A 24,484-nucleotide genomic window follows, 5' to 3' on the forward strand; every position below is an offset into this window, starting at 1 on the left:
TGTGTGTGTGTGTGTGTGTGTGTGTGTGTGTGTGTGTGTGTGTGTTTAAAGGAAATGTAAGGCAAAGACTAATAGTCCTTATCACCACAAGAGAAAGAGCCCACAAAACATATAACTCTAACCTACTAATGTCCACAAAAGAAAATGCATAAGGAATAAAAAGATCACAGTCATCATTAATTAGGAAAACATAGAACTGAGGTGATAGAACTCAGCAGAAATTTTGAAAATGACTGAATTAGAAAAGAGGGTGAATGAAACAATCACTGCTGAAGAAAAAAAATGGGAGACATTTAAATAGAAAAATAAAAATTTGAAAGTAAAAAGGTTATGAGAGAAAGTAACAGAAGATAGACAACAAAGGGACAACATGCTGATCGGAGGAATCTAAAGATGAAAACCAAGCAAGGGATTTCATTTCTAAGTTAAAAATACTTTTTTAACTGGCTGTGGCGGTTTGAAAAAGAATGGCTCCCCTAGGCTCATATACTTGAATGCTTAGTCACCAGGAAGTGGTACTGGATGAGGAGGTGTGACCTTCTTAGAGGAAGTGTGTCACTGGGGGTGGACCATACAAGGCTCAGTCTCTGTCTCTGTCCCTATCTATCTATCTATCTATCTATCTATCTATCTATCTATCTATCTATCATCTCCTTCTCTCTCTCCTGCCCCATGAATCAGTATGTAGCTCTTAGCCACTTTCTAGCACCACACTTGTCTACCACACGCTCTCCGGCATGATGATAAAGGATTTAAGCCTCTGAAACTGTAGGCAAGCTCCCAGTTAAATATTTTCTCTTATAAGAGGTGCCTTGGTTGGGATGTCTCTTCACAGTAATGAAATAATGACTAAGAGAAGAGGACTGGGCCTAGATAAGACTGGCCCTACCCACAGAGAGCTATGGGTGAGAAGGGGCTCACAGGGCCCATCCAGCACTTACTGCTGAACTACTGGCAACTAACATTCTGAGAGAAGGGAGGCACAGCATCCAGTTGTGTGCCCAGTTTTGAGTCAAGGAGACTCTGGTGGATCGTTTAAACCCATTGTCACACAGACCGTCCGGGTTCAACTCAGAGGGACACAAACAGAACTTTTAAAAGTCATGAACATGGAAGAGATCTGTGTGAAGAGGGGAGAGAGGGTGAGTAATCAGAATACACTATACACATGTAGGAAACCTTTTGTTTTAAAGGCTGGCCAAATGGCTCAAAGGTAAAGGCACTTGTCTCTAAGCCTGAGAACCTCACTTCAATTCCTGGAACAGGAAAAAGAAAAGAAAAGAAAGGAAAGAGTGAGAGAGAAAGAGAGAAAAGAAAGAGAGGAAAGAAAGAAAGAAAGAAAGAAAGAAAGAAAGAAAGAAAGAAAGAAAGAAAGAAAGAAAGAAAGAAAGAAAGAACAGGTGAAAGACGAAAACTAACTCCACAAGGTTGTCCTCTGACTCCACATATGCATCATGGTAAAAGATTAAGTAAATACTTAAAACTTTTAATTACGGCTGGACAGATGGCTCACTGATTAACAGCACTCATTGGCTGCTCTTGCAGAGGACACAGCTAAGATTCCCAGCACCCACATGGTGGCTCATATCTATCTGCAACTCCATTTCCAAGGAACCTGATGCCCTCTTCTGATCTTCACAGGCACCAAGCACATATCTGGTGCACAGATATACACACAAGTAAAACACCAATGCATAAGTTAATAAGTAATTTTTCTAAAATACTAAAACAATTGAAAGAGCATACTACATTGCTAAGAAATTAATATAGTACAGTCACGACTTAGATAAACTATTGAACTGAAATTATTTGAGTATCCAAGTGAAGCAAACAAGTTATGTAATGGAAAATCATGCTGTCATTGATTTGGATAAGAATACAACATTAACAAAGCAGTAATGTTTCAAAGGCTAACACTGCTTACTATACATAGAAAATAAATGGGAAAAAGGAAGGTGACCCTAAACTATAATTCTCAGAATTGCTAACAACACCAAGACTAAATTTCTATAATCAATTAATACCTGGCTCTTCTCTCACCAAAAAGACAAAATACAGCATAGATAACATGGTGTGCATCAACAGTTAACAGGGAACTAGGATAGTCAGTGGTCAGGTGTCAGCAAACTCCCCCCTCCTACCTGTCCCTCTGTGGGGTCTAGACATCAATGTATAACGACATCTCTCACCATCACAATATACTGTTACCCAACAGGTATCATCCAGGAGGCCGCTAAACATCCTACAGTGAGTAAGACAGCTTACCACAATGAAGAACATCCAACTCTCAACAGCAACAAGAATTACTCAGGAAATTCTGGTTTAGACAAAGCAACTATTAGCTGAGTAATGTGAATAGCAGTGTTAGATAACTGCTTAGCCACAACAGTCATTTCACAGTTTAAGCTGCGTGCTCAGCTTAGTAGAAATACACTGGTCCTGACTTCAAGAAATACATGGGAAGCCCAGCATGCTAGAGAACTGGCTCTCAAATTCAGCAGGTTTGAGAATCATCTTGGAGCACTTGGGAAAGCTGAGCCCAACCTCCAGAATCTCTGGTTTCATAGGTCTTGCTGAGGCCTTTGGCCCTGATTGTTCACAGGAACATGGTGATACTGATGCTATGGTCTGCAAGACCATGCATAGAGAGCCACCATGGTAGATTTTTTTAATTAAAAATAATAATAATTTTATAAGGTTAGTATTAGTTAGATTTTGCAACTTGACACAAACTGAAATTGTCTAGAAAAGGGATCATGGTATTGGCATAGAAACAGAATGGTGGATCAATGGAATCGAACAAAAGACTCTGAAATAAACCCACACACTTATGGACACCTGGTCTTTGACAAAGATGCCAAAACCATACAATGGAAAAAAGATAGCATCTTCAACAAATGGTGCTGGTCTAACTGGATGTCTACATGTAGAAAAATGAAAATAGATCCATACTTATCACCTTGCACAAAACTAAAGTCCAAGTGGATCAAAGACCTCAATATAAAACCAGACACACTAAACCTTTTAGAAGAAAAAGTGGGGAAGAGCCGTCAACTCATTGGTTCAGGAGACAACTTCCTGAACAGAACACCAACAGCACAGACACTAAGAGAAACAATCAATAAATGGGACCTCATGAAACTGAAAAGCTTCTGTAAAGCAAAGGACACTGTTGTCAAAACAAAACGACTGCCTACAGATTGGGAAAGGATTTTCATCAACCCTTTATCTGACAGAGGGCTAATATCCAGTATATATAAAGAACTCAAGAAGTTAAACAGCAACAAATCAAGTAATCCAGTTAAAAAATGGGGTACAGAGCTAAAGAGAGAATTCTCTGTAGAGGAATATCGAATGGCAGAGAAGCACTTAAAGAAATGCTCAACTTCATTGGCCATTAGGGAAATGCAAATCAAAACAACCCTGAGATTTCACCTTACACCCATCAGAATGGCCAAGATGAAAAACTCAAGGGACAACACATGCTGGAGAGGTTGTGGAGAAAGGGGAACCCTTCTCCACTGCTGGTGGGGATGTAAACTGGTACAACCACTCTGGAAATCAATCTGGTGCTTTCTCAGACAACTAGGAATAGCGCTTCCTCAAGATCCAGCCATACCACTCCTAGGCATATACCCAAAAGAGGCGCAAGTACACAACAAGGACATTTGTTCAACCATGTTTGTAGCAGCTTTATTTGTAATAGCCAGAAGCTGGAAACAACCCAGATGCCCCTCAACTGAAGAATGGATGCAGAAACTGTGGTACATCTATACAATGGAGTACTACTCAGCAATGAAAAATAAGGAAATCATGAAATTTGCAGGTAAATGGTGGGACCTGGAAAGGATCATCCTGAGTGAGTTGTCCCAGAAGCAAAAAGACACGCATGGAATATACTCACTCATATAAACATACAACATAGAATAAACCCACTAAAATCTGTACATCTAAACAAACTAAGCAAAAGAGAGGACCCTAACTAAAATGTTCAATCCCCATCCTGAAAGGCAAAGAGGATGGACATCAGAAGAAAAAGAAAATAGGAAACAACCTCGGAACCTGCTACAGAGGGCCTCTGAAAGCCAGAAGAAAACAGGAAACAACCTTGAAACCTGCCACAGAGGGCCTCTGAAAGCCTCTGCAGTATAGACTGTCAAAGCAGATGCTGAGCCTGATGGCCAACTGATGGGCAGAGTGAATGGAATTTTATGTAAGAAGTGGGAAATAGTAAGAGCTGGAGGGGTCGGGAACTCCACAAGCAGAGCAACAGAACAAGATAATTTGAACACAGGGAACTTCCCAGAGACTCATACTCCCACCAAGGACTATTCGTGGAGATAACCTAGAACTCGTGCACAGATGTAGCCCATGGCAGTTCAGTGTCCAAGTGGGTTACATAGTAATGGGAAGAAGGACTGCCTCTGACATAATCTGATTGGTCTGCTCTTTGATCACCTCCCCCTGAGGGGGGAGCAGCCTTACCAGGCCACGGTAGAGGATAATGCAGCCAATTTTGATGAGAACTGATAGACTAAGATCAGAAAGGAGAGGAGAACCTCCCCTATCAGTGGACTTGGGGAGTGGCATGCATGCAGAAAGGGGAGGGAGGGTGGGATCGGCAGGGGAGGAGGGAGGGGCTTATGGGGGGATACAAAATGAATAAAGTGTAATTAATAAAAAATTTAAAAAAAAAGAAAACCAAGAAGGAAGAATATTCATGGGCTGCCCCATGGCTCCCTTCTGCCCTAGTCTCTAGGGCAAGCTCCTTTTTAGGATACTCATTCAGAAACAAAAAGAATGCAAACATTTTCATTTCAACCTCAGTTTAATATGGAAACGGTTTCCTAATAAGATGTTAGAAAACATGTTTCCTGATAAGATGAGAAATCTTTTTAGTTTTAAATTATTAATTATTTTTGGTCAAAATATGCCTCTAAGAAAGTGGTTCTCAACCTGTGTGTCAAGACTCTTGGGAAGGGAAGTAGCCATCATCTAACAGTTTTTACCGTGTAGTTGCTGCGTGAAAAGTCACACTAACAGCAGCACTCTTTTGGTGCCAAGAAAAAGTTGTCTGAACATTGCAAATGTCCAATAGTAGAACTGATATGTACAGAAGCCCTATGTATAGAATGGAGTGCTGCTTTGTCAATAAATAAGTCCAGCATCCTCCATGTCTAATCTCAGAAACACAATCCTAAGTGGAAAAAAAAAACCATACATAAGCATGCAACTGTTATTAGTCATTTATACGAAATAAAACTGCAAAAATGTCTCAAAGGCAAAGAAAAAAGAATGCAAACAATTCACTCTAAGACCACTCAGCATGCCATTTCTCAAACACTGAAAAGAACTAGGTTAACTTGTACACTAGAGATTTAAAAGGGAAGAGGAGAAATTATAAGTCTAAATAAATGGATGTAGGACAGCTCTTTCAAATTCTAAATTGGTGTTACTAATTATTTGCTTTCCCTTGGGAGATGCACCTATTTTAAAATACCTCTTTGGTGATACATTAAGCCAATGAAAACCTGAGCATTTGTTACTATGATAAAGTTGATTGTCACTGCTGCCACTTCCTCTGCTATGATAGCAAACATCATTCAGGTGACTAAGTGACCAACGGGCAGTTCCCAACCTTCTCTATACAAGGGTATTTTGCCCAGATCTTACACGCTCCCATGCCCGGCACAGGGGCACATGGCAAATACTTACTTGCCTCTATTTCACATCAGCGTTCCACTCCTATTGTCAAAGGCTGGATTGTATTACCATGTCCAGAATCTTAAACTCTGTGGACAGACTTCCTGGCCAGATCTTTTGACGTTGCATTTGTCCATGGGAAAGACTGGTTTCCCTCTCAATACAATTCTAATCCCCAGCTCTGGAATCTCCAGTTTCTAACACTGGCATTCCCCCTAGCCTTCCTTCTTTTATGCTAACCTTACCCTCACTACTATGTCCGTTACACTTTCACCAACAGCATTATTTCTTTGCTTCTCCCCCTAATACTGAGATAAAATAGGGGTGTACTACATGCCAAGCCTGTGCTAATAAACACATGCTTACTTTCCCAGTGGCTAATTTATCAATAATCTTAGCAAGTGGATAGACAGTATCGCCGGCTACACTCTATTTTCTCTTTGGGAAGATAAGGTTCTAAAGCTATCCATCCTGCACAACTCAAAACCACACTGCCAATCACTGCACCACACAGCCTCTGCTACGGCTGGGTGTGTGGATGTGTGCAGGTACATGCTGGGACCCCTGGCCCCAGATGGGGTGCTATTTGGTGAGGCCTCGGAGATCTAGGAGATGGAGCCTGGGTGGCAGGTGTGGAGAGATAGGGGCCAGTCTTTGAGAGTTACAGCCCATTTACCTCTGCTCACAGGTACTACCATATGCCACAAGTTCCCTGACCAACAAATGGAGCTATCCACTACTCTACCCTCACCATCCCCCTGAACCACAACTCAAAATAAAGTCTTCTTTCACTGAGTCACTACTATGTGTTTTGTCACAGCTGCAAGAGAATAACAAATACAGACTAAATGTATAGCCAAGATCAAACCCATCCTTTCATTTTATTCATTCCACTCTTGCTAAGCTATGCAGCAAGCTTCCCCCTACTGTGGGAGAAAACACAAAGCGATAATCAATTTGAGACAATCAAGGAAGGAAGGTTGATGTATGTGTGTATGTGTCTGAGGAGGGAGGGCAGAGCATGGTAGCATGTACCTATAATTTCAAGCATCAGAGAGAATAAGAAAGATATAAATTCAGGGCTAGTCTGGACTATACAGTGAGACTCTATCAAGAAAGAAAGAAAAAAAGAAACAAACAACAAAGAAAGAAACAAACAAACAAAGAACAGAAGGAGGAAGGGAAAATGCAGAAACATTATATTAAGTGTCTCAAAATGAGGCTACATGCTCTAGTTTACGAACCCCCTGCCAATGCCACAAGGTTACAATAGGTTAGGCTAGGGATAGGGAGGTAGCTCAGTGGCACAGTGTTTGCCTTGCATATAAGGAACCCTGGGTTTGGTCCCCAGCAATTACAATGAATCTATATTCTATCAATCTATATTCTTAAAATATTGTCACTAGCCTAGTACCTAAATGCAGCCATCAAAAAGCTCAAAATTCAATTAGAAGATAGATTCCCATGATAAGAATATTAACTATATAGCATAAAGAACGTCCTCTCTTTTCCTGGCCTGAACAATCTACATAGTTTACTTAATCCTAAACAGTAAGGAGACAAGTGAAGTAGATGCTACTCCAAAAAGATAGGATGACATAGTCACAACTGTATTTGAAAGCCCTGCTTAGTACAACTATTTGATTAAGTGCAGGGTTGAAATGACCTGTGCCCCTACAGGATGATTAAAGAGAGAAACTCAGGAAAAAAAAATAAATAAAATGGCAAACAACACTTGGAAGACAGAGACCCGAAGCCTGGCATTTATAAGAAAGCTTCCTGCAGGAAGAAGAAAAGATGCAGTTACTGAACCTTCAGAAGACAAGTGGACTGATGGGGTCCATCTTGCAGGAAGTACTTACTCGGAACTACTGGGTACCAGGCACTGATCTCAATCCTCCAGCACAATCTAGTAATGCTTTACGCCTAACATAGACTTTTTAGGCAGCAATTAGTGGCTGGGCACAGAGTACTGATGGGAAAGGAAGAGCAAACAATTGAAATTATTTAAACAGGTAGTCAGGCTTCAATAACAAGTGAACACATTTAGATTTAAAAGTATTGAATTCAATTTCACATTTGGAAGGCCAGTGAGACATTCTAAAGGATGCCTTGTAGAAGTACACCACCAAAGTGCCAGTAAAGTATCTTGGCCAGAAGCTCAGAGAAAAAAAAAAAAGTCAGAGACAGCTATCTACAGTCCAGATTTGGAAATGATATCATAAAGATGATGATTAAAATCCAGCGTGGCTAATATGACCCACACAGAGAGTCCAATAACAGGTAATAGTTCCTGCCTGCTTATCTGCCTGATACACTGGATAAAAAAGCACTGAGTTGGAAGAAATGTAAGACAAACAAATCAGTTTTAACACTTAAAGGGACCTTGACTCTGACTCTAAAAGCTATGTGGAAAAAGGACTCTTTCTCCCTAATGCCAATGAGACACATCAGAGGTACCCAACCCCTCTCCCATGGCTTTGGGCTGGTGGGTTGTTAGGTACTGTGAGGAATGTGAATTTCCTTTACTGTACATATACCCGAAAGAACTGAAGTCAGCTACTGTGGAGAACAGAAAATCCATACTTCAGGACACATGGCTAACAATACCCAAGTTAGAGACTCAGCCTAGCGCCCATCAATGGATGGATGGATGAAAAAATTAAACATGTGTATATGTTTAAAATATATACATATATATATGACATATATGTATTATATACATAAGGCCATAAAGAAAGATTAAATTATGTTCTTGGCAGGGAAATGGAAAGAATCACAAATTGTCATGTTAGTGAAATAAAACTATTCCACAAAGACAGGTACTGCATGTCTCACATGTGCAACCTAGGAGGTGGGAAACCTGAAAGCAAAAATGAAACTATTCAGGATATTTGTTGACAAAAGAGGTGGGATAAGAAAAAGTAATAGGGAAATATTAAACTACATTCTATCCATGTACAGAAAACCCCTTACTTGGTAAAATCAATTTAGGCTAACTTTTTTAAAGAATGTCAGTTTGATGCAGTCATTATTGTAAGCCTCTTTCGATGGTTTTTAAAATATTTTTATTTTATGTATGTGAAGTTTTCCCTGCATGTATGCATGTGTAACACACGTGTGCAGTGCCAGAAGAGGACATAACATACCCTGGAATTGGAGTAGCAGACATCTGTGAGTCACCATGTGGGTGCTAAGACTCAAACCAGGGCCTCTACCAAAGTAGTAAGTGCTTTTAACCACTCAGTCATCTCTCCAACCCTTTGATGTTTTTAAGTGGTCTAAAGCTATCAGGGGACGTGTGTCAGAAAGCCACTTGATCGACAGCTTACAAAACCTTGTACCTGGTTGCCTAAAGCTTGACAATCAAGTCCCTTCTGGGCCAGTTGTATGGTTCTGCAGGTTAAGGTGCTTCCTGCCAAACCTAAAAACCTAAGTTCAAGCCCTAGGAACCACACAGGAGAAGGAGAGACCCATTCTCACAAGCTGTCCTCTGTCACATGTGTGCTATGACATGTACATGTGTACATGCACACATATGAGGGTAAATGTAAATCAACTGAACTGTCCTCATGGCAGCTGGCTGCTTTGAACTCTCTGTGACTGTTCTGAGGAAACTCCACCTCAGCTGCTGCTAAAGTCCTCGCTTCTGTTTCAGGAGGCTTTGCTCAGAAACAACCATTCCAGATGACATGCAGTGGCAGTAAGCCTACATGGGCTCATCCTCCCTGCTGCTGACCTCACTTAGGATGGGGACGGAGCACCTCCTCACTGACTCACCAGAAGGCCTGTGGTTCTCACTTATAGACTTGTGCTTGGTGTGCGTGTAAAGCATGCGATCCATAGACCAGGACTAATAGCCAGGCACTGGGAAGTAAGACTGTGTTTGGTGAAAGGCTGTTCACAGGCACGCCAGGTCTCTATGGCTGTGTAAACATGCTGTCTTTTACTCTTTGCAGACTGATTCCACTGGCTTCTCTCTGGTGCACTGGTCCCTGCATTACAATGGTAGACTTCAATAAAGGTTTCTCCCAAATAAACTTGTATTGCCTATTTGAGGTTTTTACTACAGGTAGAATAAACTGAGCTAGTAATACCAAAAATAGATGAAACCTTAGGCTTTCAGCCTCAAGCACCCCGAAGCAACAACTAAAACTTGCTACAGAATGACTTCCAAAAGATGCCAGACCATGCTACTCATTCAGCAGTTAGAAGGCGGCTTGAGTTCCAGAGAGTGACAAGGATCACAGGCTGAGGAATATGACAATACAGGACTGCAGAATGAGAGAGACCACAGAGTGGAGGATGCAGCCAGAGTTGCTGAAAGAGGCATCCATAGGGCTGCCAATGGGAAGGAAGCAAGCTCAAGGACTGCAAAACTAGCTGCTGGGTGGGGTGCCAGGAGCCACAGGCACACAACACTCACAGCCCAAAGCAGTAAACCACTGACCTGAGCACCAAGCTACAAGTCTCTGCCTAGAAAGCTTGAGCCATGAGTGCCTAGTTCTCAAGGCTGTAAAGCCATGGGTTCTAGGTTTGAAAGCTGGCTTGTAAGCCTCTGGCACTCAAGAGCTCAGGGGTATCAACACTATGGGAGCTGCTCCTCTCCCCCACTCATGATTTCTACCCAAAAAGAACAAAGAGACCTTCAGCCAACCATCTGTAACATGAAGGACAAGATACAATAGAACATGATAGAATGCAAGAGTTAAATGGGGATTTAGAAACACAAATAACCTCCCTCATGGTCCTCACTTTGAGACAGTAAAGAATGCAACTATGGAACTCATTCAAAGTCATCCAATTGTCAGGTGAAAGTGTAATTTCCACAATGCAAGAATCTGATTAAAAGAGTTATTTGTTGGTCCTCTAATATCTTTCATGATTTCCTAAATAAATCATTTCACACCTGCATGTTTTCCTTATGAGAAAGTCAATTTTCTTCTTGATATTTCTCATAGGAAAGCAACTACTTTATGCAAGTCTACCATTTCTTTTAATAATATATGAAGTACTAATATTAAAGGTAGTCCATAAAAAGGGGGATTTTAAGCTTCACTGAGGAATAACAGACAAAATTTATGCATATTCAAGATATATAGTGAGGTCTTACCTTGTAAATTGACAGCTTACAATCATACACACACACACAGAGAGAGAGAGAGAGAGAAAAAAAAAGAGAGAGAAAGAGCCATTAGGCTGCCTTGAAAAATGTACACATTGTGGAGTGGTTACCTGAATAAAGCTAATTAACATATCTATTGCCTCATATGTGTACTGTAGCAAGGATTCAGCAGTATAGCATGAGGACCTTTGTGCCACCAATGGACCACACATAAAATCACATGGCCTACCACTGCAGCCACCTTATTTTGTACAAGGAACAGAAGAAAAACTAAATGCAAAACAAGAAGGAAAGAAACAGTAGAAAGTAGAGCAAAAGTTAATAAAGCTGAAAACAGCGAAGTCATAGACGAAGTTGTCAAATCAAAAGCTGGTTGATAAAGCTCCAGCTATGCTGACAAGGGAAAAGCATGAAGACACAAAGCACCAATCTCAGAAATCAAAGAGACTGCACTACCAGCCACTAACACTGAGAGGACAGTACGAAACATCAGCACAGCATAACCTGGCCTTCATAACTTAGATAAAGCAGAGCAAGCACTTCACAAACAAACAAAATTCATTCAAGAAGAAATAGACAGTGCAAATAGCCCTTCTTACTAGAGAACTCTGCAGGTTTTACTAAGAAAACAAAAACTTAAAAAAAAAAAAAAAGAAGAAGAAGAAAAGAAAAGAAAGTTTCAATGCCACGTGGCTTAATTTAAAAAAAAAATCTATGTAGCACTTAAGGCTAGAGCACCATTTCTATATAACTGCATCCAGAAACAAGAAGCCCCTTCTCAATATACTTTGAGTATTACAGCCAAACAAGAAGTAGGAAAGCACATCACAAGTTGTCAAACACATCACAAGAAAGGGAAACTACAGACCATGGCCTCTCATTAACATGGAGGGAAAGTCCTAGGGGATGGGGAGATGGCTCAGTGGGAAAGTGCTTGTGTGGCAAGCAAGAAGACTTGAGTTTGACCCCCAGCCCAAGTAAAAGCTGCCTGGCAGCCCATGTCTGGAGCGGTGCATACAGGGGAGTCCGGCTTCTCTCTGGCCAGCCAGGCCAGCCAAGTCTACAAGCTCCAGGTTTAGTGATAGACTCTACCTCAAAACTAAGATGTAGAACAATTAAGACTTGATACCATCAACCTCTGGCCTCCACATGAATGTACATACATGCACATATACACATACATGTACGTAGAAAGTGGAGAGAGGTCCTCAAAAAAAACACTAGCAAATATAGTCCAGAAGCATATAAGAATGCAAGCCATCATGATACAAGCAGAATCTGCTGTGCACCCATATCAAAAACCATATCCTACCCATCATCACAGTGTAACAACAGGAACCCTCCCCCATAACATGTCTAAGCCGCCCTTTTGGTGAATCCTTTTTCTCTTTGAGACTATCCAATTTTCAAGCAAATATAGTTCATAGTTGTACTGACTAATTTTATGTCAACTTGACATTAGCTAGAGCAATGGTTCTCAACCTGTGGGCTACAGGCCCTTTGGAGGGGTCAAACAACCTTTTACAGGGGTCGCCTAAGACCATCAGAAAACACAGATATTTACATTATGATTCATAACAGTAGAAAATTTACAATTATAAAGTAGCAACAAAAATAATTTTATGGCTGAGGGTCACCTCAACATGAGGAATTGTGTTAAAGGATTGCAGCATTGGGGAGATTGGGAACCACTGAGCTAGAGTTATCTAATAAGAGGGAACTTCAGTTGAGTAAAAGGCCTCTATAGATCCAGCTGAAGGATATTTTCTTAATTGGTGATTGATGAGGGAGATCCCAGCCCACTGGGGTTGGTGTCATCCCTGGGTTGGTGGTCCTGGGTGCTACAAGAAAGCAAGCTGAGCAAGCCATGAGGACCAAGCCAATAAGCAGCAGCCACTCCATAGCTTCTGTGCCAGCTCCTGCCTCCAGGCTTTTGCTCTGCTTGAGTTCCTGCCCTCACTGTTTTTAATAATGAACTGTTGTATGGAACTGTGAGTGAAATAAGCCCTTTCCTCCCCAAGTTGCTTGGTCATGGTGTTTGATCACACCAATAAACAACTGTAATAAGCACACATAGTTTATAAACCTTAATTAAAGATCTCATGATCTTATATTCAGACAAATCCAGTTTATAATCTATTACAGAAGAATTTCTGTGATAGGCTGGAGAGCTGGCCCACAGGTTACAGTATTGACTGTTCTTTCAGAAGAAAGGTTCAATTCCCAGCACCCACATAGCAGCTTACAGCCGTCTGTAATTTCAGTTTCAGAGCATCAGATGCCCCTTTCTGACCTCTGAGGCACCAGGCATGCACACAGTACACGGACATACATGCAGGCAAAACACCTATACACATAAAATAAAAATCTCAAAGAAGTTAAGAACTCCTGTAATAGTTTTCACTTCGTCAGGTTTTTAACTCCTCAGTCTCATTTTTATACTTACATATATAAACATCTACATGCTACCTAGAATTCATTCTGCCCCAAATATTGCTAAAACATATCCATAATTTGTAAAACCTTTTAAAAATAATTTAAAACTTAAAAATTCAAAATCAAATTTTCCAGCTTATTAAAATGAGATATTTATGGCATTTATGGCTTGATTATATTATGTAATCCAATACATAATGAAACAGAGCAACTATCTGGATTATGAATGGCTGCCTTAAACATGACCCTTTTATTTTCAGGGGTTTGTTTTTGTTTTTGTTTTTGTTTTTGTTTTTTTGGAGGGGGCCTTTTTGAGACAGGGTTTCTCTGTGTATCCTTGGTTGTCCTTGACTCACTTTGTAGATCAGGCTGGCCTTGAACTCTCATCGGTCCACAGCTGCCCCTGCCTCCCTGAGTGCTGGGATCAAAGGCATGCACCACCACGCCCGGCTTTATTTTTGAAATTATAATTACAACACTTCTGCCTTTTTCTCCCTCCAAATTCTCCCATATGCTCCTTCCCGTTCTCCTTAAAATCCATGGCCTCTCTTTACACTAATTGTTGTTGCATATGTTGTATATGTATTCCTAAATATAACCTGTTAAGTCCATACAATGTTATTTGCATGTAGTTTCAGGGCTGACAGTTTGGCACTGGACAACGCATTGTTGTGCTCTTCCCTGGGGAAGACCACCTCCCCTGATCCCAGCTTTCCTCAGCTGCCTAAAATTCTCTGTGTAGGGCTGAAGCTTAGTAGGCTTTTTCCTGTCCACTTTGGCACTGAAGCTGTCCATCTTGGAGTTTCACCCAACAAGCATCTCTATTAGCACCACCTTGTGGTTGAAATGTGGAACTGTTGTCCAATCTCCTTATCTTAGAATCAAAAGGATAGGTCCTTCTGGCCTCAGCCTATTACTTGGACACCAGCAGGAGAACCAGGAGGCGAAACAACTAAAGAGCTTTGATGACAGAAACAGAAGTCAAATGCCTGATTTTATAAAAGCAAATTGGCCCTTGCTAAATCCGTATTGTAAAAAATATTATCTCCAATCTTTGTAGCATTTACAAACTTCAGCTGAAAATGGAACATAGATCTAAAATGTAAAAGCTAAACTCTTAAAACCTATATTTAAAAAAAAAAAAGGAAAAGATCTTGGTGACCTGTCAGGCAAATATCTCCTAAATAAGACATAGAAAGTACTAACTATAAAGAAAAACATCACTAGCCTATGCCTTAACCAAATTAAAAGGCTTTACTTTTCAAAAGATACACTTAAGAAAATCAAGAGGCAAGTCACCAGCTGGAAGAAAACACTTGGAAAGGCTATCCAATGGTGAGCAAAGGTTCAAACAAACACATCCAAAAAAAAAAAAAAAAAAAGATTGCTATGGCTGCTTCATAAACACAGATGTCTGCCACTGGCCTTTGGGAAATCCAAATTATGACTATTATGAAAAGTCATTACATACACACTAGCATGGCTTAAAATTAAAGAGACTGCTTATACACTTTGACATGAAATGGTCCATCAGTCCAGAGTAGTTTACTATTTCATAAAAATATAAATATGGACCCCACATAAAACCCAGTCACTCCACTTCTAGGATTTGCTCTGTAGACCAGGCTGGCCTCTAATTCACAGAGATCCACCTGCCTCTACCTCCCAAATGCTCAGATTAAAGGCGTGTGTCACCACATACAGACACTTCTAGATGTTTGATAGTGAGCAAGGAAAGCATACACTATGCACACATACACATCTGAAACAGGGTCTCAGGTATCTCAAGCTAACCTGAAACTCACTATGGAGCTGAGGCTGTCCTTGAACTCCTGATCCTCCTGAGTTTACTTCCTACATTGAGGATCACAGCATGTGCTGCCGTGCTTAATTCACATATTTATAAATTAATGTCGATACTCACTTATTTTTAATACTCAAAAACTACACAAATTTCCCAAACTACCCAAAATTACCCAAATGTTCATCAACTGATGAATGCAAAAACAAATGTCTCACATACATAAAATGAGAAATCATACATGAAAATTATGAACTTCAGAATAATTATACTGAATAAAGAAAGGTGGATGGAAGAGTAAGTAACTTCACTATTCATGTCCTGAATTTAGTATTCAGTACCTGAAACTGAAAACTAACCCTTGGTATTAGGGAACAGATCAACAGTTGTGCTGAGTGGAGGAGGAGCTGAGAGACAGGTAAAAATGATGGCAAAGGAATACAAAGTAACTTTTGTGGATGACTAATATGCTTATTACCTGATCATAATAGTTTCACAGGTAAGTACAAAAGTAAATACTCACCAGATTTCACTTTTTAAATGTGTACAGCTTACTGGATGTCAATTACATCTCAATAAAGCTATTAAAATGACAAAGTAATCTTGCCGATGACTCACTGCATTCTGTTCTAAAGTACTTATCCAAGAGGTATGAAAACACATCTACATTCTAGAACAAGTAAAGCTGATCAACAGTCAGAAGGAAAAAAAAAGCATCAGTGGTTGCCTAGGGGAAGGGGATGGATTAACTGCAAAAGGACACCACTATAAATATTCTATATGTTGACTATATACTGGTCATACAAGGGATCTACTTTTCAAAATTATCAAACTATATGCTTAATTTATTTGAAGCATACAACGATAAAGTTATTTTCATAAAATTGTTGGAGGACTTTGATATTCTGCTTAGAAATCCGGAGCGAAAACACTTACTACATAAAGTTTCTGCATGGAAACTTCCCTCTGTGTCAAAAGTGAAATGTGTTGTGCCCTGAAAGCAGGGATTTGAAAGGACAGTAAAAAATCCCTGAGGTGAAAGCAGCCATACCAGGCCACAGAAAATGACAATGCAGCCATTCCTGATGTGATCTGATAGACTAAGATCAGAAGGAAGGAGAGGAGGACCTCCCCTATCAATGGACTTGGGGAGGGACATGTGTGAAGAAGGGGGAGGGAAGGTGGGACCGGCAGGGGAGAAGGGAGGGGTTTATGGGGAGTATACAAAGTGAATAAACTGTAATTAATAAAAAAAAGAAATGAAAAAAATCACGTTTTGCTGAACACACAACTGTCTATGAATTCAACGCCATCTCCATTCATTTCCTCTAATCCTTTCTCCTATCCCACAACGTAAGTATTAATATTCCTACTTAAATTAGTTATATTCTAATCTAAGAATTAGATTGGACTTGGGCTAAGAGAAGGGACACAATTTGCCCAAGTTCCATCAAAGTGAGTAAGTCTCAATCTCCACATATGACCAACTCTCAGTGATAAAAATACTTGTGAATTAGGGATCACTTCTATGCCATTAAAAATCTGTAAAATTCATTTGCTTCCTAAACTTCCTTGAAGACAGGTATTTATTAAGACACCCCCATTTCTTTCTTTCTTCCTTCCTTCCTTCCTTTCTTCCTTTCTTTCTTTCATTTCTTTTTTGGTTTTTCAAGACATGGTTTCTCTGTGTAGCCTTGACTGTCTTGGATTCACTTTGTAGACCAGGCTGGCATAAAATGCACAGAGATCCCCCTGCTTCTGCTTCCAGATTACAGATTGGGATTACAGGCTGCAGCACCATGTCTGGATCCCCATTCATTTCTGAGGAGAAGCCTGGCATGAAATGCTTGATAAATATTTGCTATGATTCAGTTTAAATTAGTAAGATTCATTATAAAATAACTGCTAGCTGCACTACAAATTTCTCCCCTTATTGATGTCTCTGATTAGAAGGAAGATTACATTATGAGGCATGTGATCAAGATGGGCATAAGACATTCAACAATTCTGATGTAACTATCATATACCAGAGTCTTATGAGGATACAGCAGAAACAGAAACTGAGAAACTATATGGCTCAGCATTTTCTCCCTGCCTCCTGCCTTGATGGCCAACATGGCCCATGAAAGATACTATTCTAACTTAAATGTCCCTATCAAAGGAGATACAGATTTAAATGGTTACTAGAGCTTGTTCAATGGTTTTACTGCTTGATTTTTATCACTTGTATAGTAAATACTGATTCTTTCTATAAAAGATTTATTTATTTCTGTACATAACTGCTCTATTTGCATGCATTCCTGCATGCCAACAAAGGGCATCAGATCCCATTATACATGGTTATGAGCCACCATGTGGTTGTTGGGAATTAAACTCAGGACCTCTGGAAGAGCAGACAGTTCTCTTAACTGAGAGGCTGCACAGAGAAACCCTGAGCCATGTTCCAGCCGTAAATATTAATTCTTGATGTGAACACAAGGAAACCACTGTTAATTTCAACTTAGGGCTTCAAGCTAAGAAATACAATTCCAAAGGTTTACAGGGAATTCATTGGTTTATTATTCAGGATAAAATTCAATCCTTGCCTACGTTCCAAAAGTATGGATTAGCTATTTGTGAAAATATATACATGTATGTAAAACTTACATATGTTTATTATAGCTGCATTACAGTTACATGACTTGGCCTATGTATTCAAATGTATATAATCATTTATTTTAAATAATTCCATGATGTTTTATTATAGAAATGTCTAAGTATTTTAGTAAGTAATAAAATAGCTACACTTAAAGATGAAAGCTCGCCCAGCTCTCTCCCAGCAGCAGCATGCGAGTAAACTCCAGGCTTCTCCAATGACATTATATGGGTCACTTTTACAATAATGAAAATAGTTCACTTTTTATTTTTAAGCTTTTCCAGATGATCCCATTAGACTGCTCTGTTTTTGATTCACAGAGAGAGCTTCCTGAAGCTTCAGGATATAGGGAAAAGAAAGCAGTTGCCTCCTGTGGTTGTCCTCAGGACAGAAGACAAGGGAAAAGAGAAAATCATTTTCAAGCCTGGTATATTCAGACACCTAGAACTTTTCCAAAACAGAAAATTCAGAGTTTGCTGAGAACTAAAGTCATTTCCCTGAGCAATGGTAGAAGACAAACAGCTGAGCTCAATCTACAACTCCTTCTTAATACAGAAACAATGATCCTAGCCAAACAGTGAATATGCGGAGTCCTGAAACTTCTATGTAAAAGAGTAAATGGGTTGGACATCAATTTCACAAGGGATGTCACCTCAGCAATTAAAAAAAAAAAAAAAAAAGACCTCTTAGACTCATTGAAAGTACAGGGACAGGCTGGAGAGATGGCTCAGTGGTTAAGAGCACCGTCTGCTTTTTCAACATGCCATTTCTGCAAGAATGGTAAGATTTCTCTTCTTGCAACACCCTCCAATACAGAAGAGTGTGTGTGTGTGTGTGTGTGTGTGTGTGTGTGTGTGTGTGTGCACGCACGTGTGTGTACTCCTTCTTAGTAATGGTCATAATGCAGGGCTAGTAAGTGCTTGCAATTTGGATATGCCAGAGAGAAGCCATGAAGTGCTTCCTTTAAGTGAGGAGGTGAACTTTTCGATAAGAAAAAAAAAAAAAGAACTGCATATTAAAGTTGCTAAAACATATGGTAGAAAAGAAGGTTCTGTAAAATGGTGAAGAAAGAAAAAATGTATGTACTTACTTTCTGTCTAATCTCAAACTACAAGAGTTATGGCCATAGTGTGTGGTGTATGCTTGGTAACAACAGTAAACGTGTTAGCTCTCAGGGCTCAGGACTCCGCAGTTCAGCACCCAGCAGGGGGTCCTGAGACAGAGCTCCTGTAGTTAGTGGGGGACTATAATATGCCCGCGCAGTAGAACACTATTTACACTATACAAAGGAATGACGATAATCTACCATGAACTTTGGCAACATTTTGCTGAGTAAAAGAAGTCAGACACCAAGGCCACATCATATGCCATCCCATTTATAAGAATGCCAGAATAAACAGGTACATGGAGACAGACAGCAAATTAGGAAGGAACTCCCAAAAGCTGAAGGATGAAAATATTCTAAAATTGATAGCGGTGTTAGTTGCCCAGTTTTGTGAATACATGAAAACCGCTAACTGTTCACTTTAAAAGAAAACCATATGGAATGTGAAACGTGGTTCAGTAAAGCCATTTTAAAAAGTCAGGACCAAACAGAGTGTCACAATGCACAGCTAAGAGAGTCACACTTACCAAGGATTTTAAATGCCTAAGGGTCTAGGATTATCTAGGAAACAATTAGAGAATTATGAGTGAAAATACAGTATATATACTTAGACTCTCCTCTAATAAAATTATTCACATATTTAAGTACATTCCTAAAATACATGCCAAAACCACACAGAAGACAGAGACCAGGAAAAAGATGCTGTAATCTGAGTTTGACTAAGACACAAGCTGTGACTATTGAGAAAGCTGTTTTGCTTTGGTGCTAAATGCCACAGATGGGTCTATCAGCATCATATTTATGCAAAACCACAAAATCATCTGTGTTAAATCTTCAAGCATCGTAATGTTCTAAAGTTTCTGCTAAAATGGCAATGATAACGGACCTGCCATACTTTCAGACTAAAGTAATATATGATGCATTTATTTGTCATTGGATGAGGGATTCAATTTAAGTGCTCTGAGAACCTCTATTAATGTAAAGCTCTGCCTGCTGATGTTTACACATTTGGATGAATTCTAATTTAATGTTATTAATATTCTAAGAATTGGGGGATGAAGAGACGGTCACTGATTAAGATTATTGGCTGTTCTTCCAGAGGACTGGGGCTCCACTTCAGGCACTGACTGCACGTGGTACACAGACATACATACAAGGAAACATTCGTATACATAAAGTAAATATCTGTAAAGGATTCCGAAAGCTTTGATACACACAATAAGAGAACTAAAGAAGGAAATCTAACACAAAAAACGTAGTAAATTCACATATCTAACACTAGGAAAAGTAAAGCACTCAAACTTACACCTGAAAATAATCTACAGAGGAAAAAGACAGAAGGCCCTGTTGGGTGATAGACTATTGTGAAAAACAATTTTTAAAGGAATAAATTATTTAAAATAAAAAAACTCATTCCAAGAGTTAAAGGAAAGCTTTAACTGAGGCAGTTTGAATCCATCTATGAGACAGCCCAATCCCCTTCCCTGAATCCTAGAGAAGAAAGAACCCTTCAGGCAATTCTGCCATAACCTCTACAGAGACAGGTCTGAAAAAGAAACTCCACCTGCCCCAGGAGGTGGTAAGAGGGTAGCAATACAAAAGAAGAACTTGGCAGGTTAACCCACACACAAGCGAACTAGTGTTCTCCTTCCCAGGCACCTCGAAAGCCTTCTTACAGGTAGGCAAGCCATAAGAAACTAAAGGAGATAGGTGATCTCTTTTTAAACTCTCTTCTCTGAAAAGGAGGTGGGGAGGACACCTGTCTCTTAAGACCTTTGTAAAGTTCCAGAACCAAAAGAAACGTATGTTCTGTATCTGAATAAAAGAAAGACAACTTAGTCCTGTAGCCAAAGGGGGGTGGGGTTATCAAATGACATCTAGAATGAGGTGTCTGCTGTCAGCAGTAAGTAGAGCAAGACTCTCTGTTTCCCGATTATAAGCCAGGGTTTGCACTAAAAGAAAACAAAGTATGCCATAGGAATAAGCAAAACTTATCTTCAGTCATTAACTGCTACATATCAAAAGAAATTCATCCTATATTCTCTAACTGTCTGTTCACCTGCAGAAGAAGAATTATGGTGAAAGTCAATTGGCAGGAAAGGGTTCATTATGAAACACTGGTTGCCCTGGCATTCTCTATGTAGTCCAGGCTGTCTTTGAACCCTCAGCAATTCTTCTGCATCAGCCTTCAGATTACATGGCTGGCCACCAAGCCCACCTTCACTTTGCTTTGCTTGCTTACTTGTTTTTGTTTGTTGTTTGGTTGGTTTATCTGTTTCATTTGGTTTTTGTTTGGAATAATTATTGAAGACCATGATCAACCCTCTCCAAATGGAAAGTATATTGATACAAAGGAAGAACAGAAACTCTAGGCGGCACCAGGAAGATAAGAACTAAGAAAACTACTGGAGGGAGACTGAAGAGACAGTTCAGTGGTAAACAATTTTCTTAACATGGGCAAGGCCCTGAATTTGAGGAAAAGAAGAAAGAGTCTTAAAGAAGAAATTTTACACAATCATTCAATGAATATCATGGGACTAGAAATATGATCTATAATCAACAACAGAATAAGAAGCTGGACAGCACCTGAAGCTAGTAAAGTAGACATAAGCAAAGAAAATAGACAACATAGGAGATAACAGCAGTTTTCAAAATCTGATTCCAAACAGCAAAAATGACTAATTTACCAAAAGAAAAAGTATATATGTATATATACAGGTTTAAATATATACAATTTGCCCTTGAAGTTTTCTGATGATTTTTCATCAACATATTTACCTTTTTAAATTATTCAAAACATTTGTATTGTTATGTTCATATATGCATATGGAGTTGACTCCGGGAAGGTACTGCAGCATATAAATTAGAAGAGTAAAGCCAGTCATGCCTGGCCCCAGCACCCAACTGGAGACTTTTGTGTTTGCTCTAATGTGGAATCATCAGCTGTGTGGATAGCAACAACATAAGCATTTATCTTAAGCTATTCTGTAAAGCCTCTGAGACGGTGTGAAACTTACACAGTAGCCTCAATTTAATTTAAAAAAAAAAAAAAAAAGGATCTCTCAGGCAATATAAAGCTCACATCGCTATATCCTGAGCACAAATCCACAGTTGTGAATGTTTCCTATAGTAAATAAAATGCAATAGTCATACTCTACAATAAAGTAAAAAAATAATTACTGGATACCCTTAAATCTGATCTATCTTAACTGACTCGTGCATGACCAAAGTTGGAAAGTAATTTCAAAAGGATGTAACTCAACTCAAATCATTAGTTGTTTTGCTTTTCCTCCTCTAGGCAATGTTCTTTAAATTAGGTTTGTTCTTTGATTTCAGTTCTCACATTCATAAGCCCAAACCTAACGTAATTCCTAACATAACTATGATGCATCAAAAGTACCCTTTTCAAGCAGGAGAGGAAGTGTGAACACACCAACAATCGAAACACAACATTTCACAAACAGCTCATGTTTGCAAAGGGCGGCAAATTGACAGAAAGACTGAGACATACCTGAGCAGATAAACAGCCCTGTCAATATCACTGAGGTCTTCATCAACTGTCAATCTTTCTATTTCTTCTGGTGTCTGCCAAGTATAAAATGCAAATTAGGCATACAAACATTGGTCACTCTTGCCTCCCAAAGACCCTCGCAGACCCTATTGGTGAAAAAGTTTCACAGTCATAGCAATGACAACTAATCCAGAATCTGATGGTTCTTCTACATTATATCAAACCCAAAGCTCTCCTGTTGGGTGCTGGCAGGGGGAACTGTCTTTACTCAGCTTATTAGACTGCAGTCCCTCAATGGAATCAACTTCATTTGCATACATGTGAATATATATACATATAGTCATATATTTTGATCTCCAAGAGAATACCCCAAGACGCTACAGCATTTTCCACACCAGGAAATGCTTTAAAGGGGAGTTGAACAGGAGTGAAAAGGACAAGCTTTGGAGCTCCAGTTGGGAACTGAATGAAGTCAAACCAAAAGGAAACCAAAGGTTCCAGAGAGCTAATGAGGGACTGGCCAGAAGGGTAGGAAAGGGGTACTTAAACTAGGTTTGCCATCTGTGAGGGTGAGGGTTGGAGTCTAGGAAGGCCGGGAAGATGACTCTGCGGGGTTGGAGAGCCAGTGGAGGTGGGGGGACAAACAGAAGGGTGACTCCCCCTAGGGGGCTGGGAAGCAGGGTCCCACCCTCGGGATCCTACAGTCCTGGAGGGCCTGGCTGGGAAAGGATGCATGGTGACTCAGGATGGGAGCAAAGGGTTGAAAGAGGCTTTGAAAGCCTGAACTAGGATGACTCTGAGAAGGGTGCCTCTCTGTGGTAGATGAAGGGAGGCTATGCTGCACAGGGAGACCCAAGCTTCGTCAGATGCAGAGGTTGGGGAGGACCTTGAACTGATGGGACCTGGGATATCCGGGTGAGAGATGGAGCTAGGGCTGTGTGAACCGAGGGTGGGCCAGTGACCGGGACGTGGGACAGCACCACGGACTGAGAAGCCGCCTGCGGCTGAGGGACACACCGAGGCTGGCCCCGAGAACAGTGGCTTGGCCGTTCGCGGGGGAGGCCGGAGCCGGGTGGGGAGCAGGGCTGGCCGCAGTCGGGGGACCAAGTCGGGGGACAGGGCTGATTCCAGTCAGGAGATGGGGCTGATTTCAGTTCGGAGGCAGAGCTGACCGCAGTCAAGGGACCCAGCTGGCTCCAGAGGAAGGGACTAGCCTCCGTGAGGAGCCAGGGCTAGCTCCAGTCCAGGGTAAGGGTCTGGCTTCAGTCAGGGGACAGGGACAGGCCGACCGTCGGCTGCGGCGGGGACTGAGGCTCTGAAGCAGCTGAGGTGACACGGCGGCTGGCGCTGGAGCGCCTAGGGGCCGTCGGACGCCGCCGGGGCGGGCGGGCAGCCCTGAGGGGAGCGTCTCTCGGTCCTGCGCACCTTGAGGCTCCGGCGGACCGGCCTCTCGATGATGGTGAGTTCCTGCAGGTCCTCCATGTAGCCGAACAGGCTGTTCTGCCCGAAATCCATCGCGGCGCCGGCGGCGGGCGGCGGCGGATGCATGGACCGCCGAGGGGGCTCCCTCGCCGGCCGGCCTGAGCGGCCCCGGGATGCCGGACGCGCGCAGCCCCGCGCCGCCCACCAGAAGGACTCTCTAGTCCCGCTCTCGGCCGCGGGGAAGCGGAGCGAGAGGCCGCAGGCGGCGAGAGCTCGAGCGCGGCTGGAGCCTGACTACAGAGAACCGAGGGGGCGGGGCGCGCGGAGGGGGCGGGGCGCGCGGAGGGGGCGGGACCAGGGCAGGGGGCCGCCTCAACCCCGCCCCCGCCCGGGGGCTGCGCGCGCCGTAGGACGCAACTGCCGCGCAACGACACGCCCCCGTCGGGCTCCCTGGGCCCTCGCCCCACCCCTCAGCGCGTGCGCAGAGCTGGCCGTGTCCCCAGGCAGCCAAGAGGCGAGCTAGGGGCGGGGAATGGGCGCAGGCACCCTGAGCCAATGAGAGCGAAGCGGGGGAAGACGGAGGTGGGCTGGGCTCTCCTACACCTGTCAGAGTAACTTTGGTTATTTGGTGGCTGCTCTGTCCTGCTAGCCGTCTGCTGATGCAGACAAGCCCCTGCTACCTGGGCTCCCGGTCTAGGGCACCACTGAGTGGCTAAATGGGGCTATCAGTGCACACTGTGTGCCTG

At 41.5% G+C, this 24,484-nt stretch overlaps 1 protein-coding gene across 5 annotated transcripts in view; it reads right to left on the bottom strand.

The window, feature by feature from the left end:
- The window catches only part of Ppp4r4 (protein phosphatase 4 regulatory subunit 4), a 95,341-nt gene extending 71,326 nt beyond the window's left edge, over positions 1 to 24,015 (bottom strand). For 4 of the 5 annotated variants that reach the window (XR_008718476.1, XM_055593050.1, XM_055593048.1 and 1 more), the window contains exons 1-2: positions 23,742 to 24,015; positions 22,317 to 22,390 (exon numbers count right to left, since the gene is read on the bottom strand). Coding sequence is in view for 3 of the 5 variants with exons in the window: in XM_055593050.1 (XP_055449025.1) it covers positions 22,317 to 22,390; positions 23,742 to 23,864 (197 nt within the window). In the remaining 2 variants the exon portion in view is untranslated. Of the gene's footprint in view, positions 1 to 22,316; positions 22,391 to 23,741 lie in introns of those variants that run through there. The other variant, XM_055593051.1, reaches the window with a different exon arrangement.
- Positions 24,016 to 24,484: the final 469 nt, after the last annotated feature.

Source organism: Psammomys obesus, unplaced genomic scaffold (genome assembly GCF_907164565.1).
Source record: "Psammomys obesus unplaced genomic scaffold, mPsaObe1.curated_primary_1811, whole genome shotgun sequence".
NCBI lineage: Eukaryota > Metazoa > Chordata > Mammalia > Rodentia > Muridae > Psammomys > Psammomys obesus.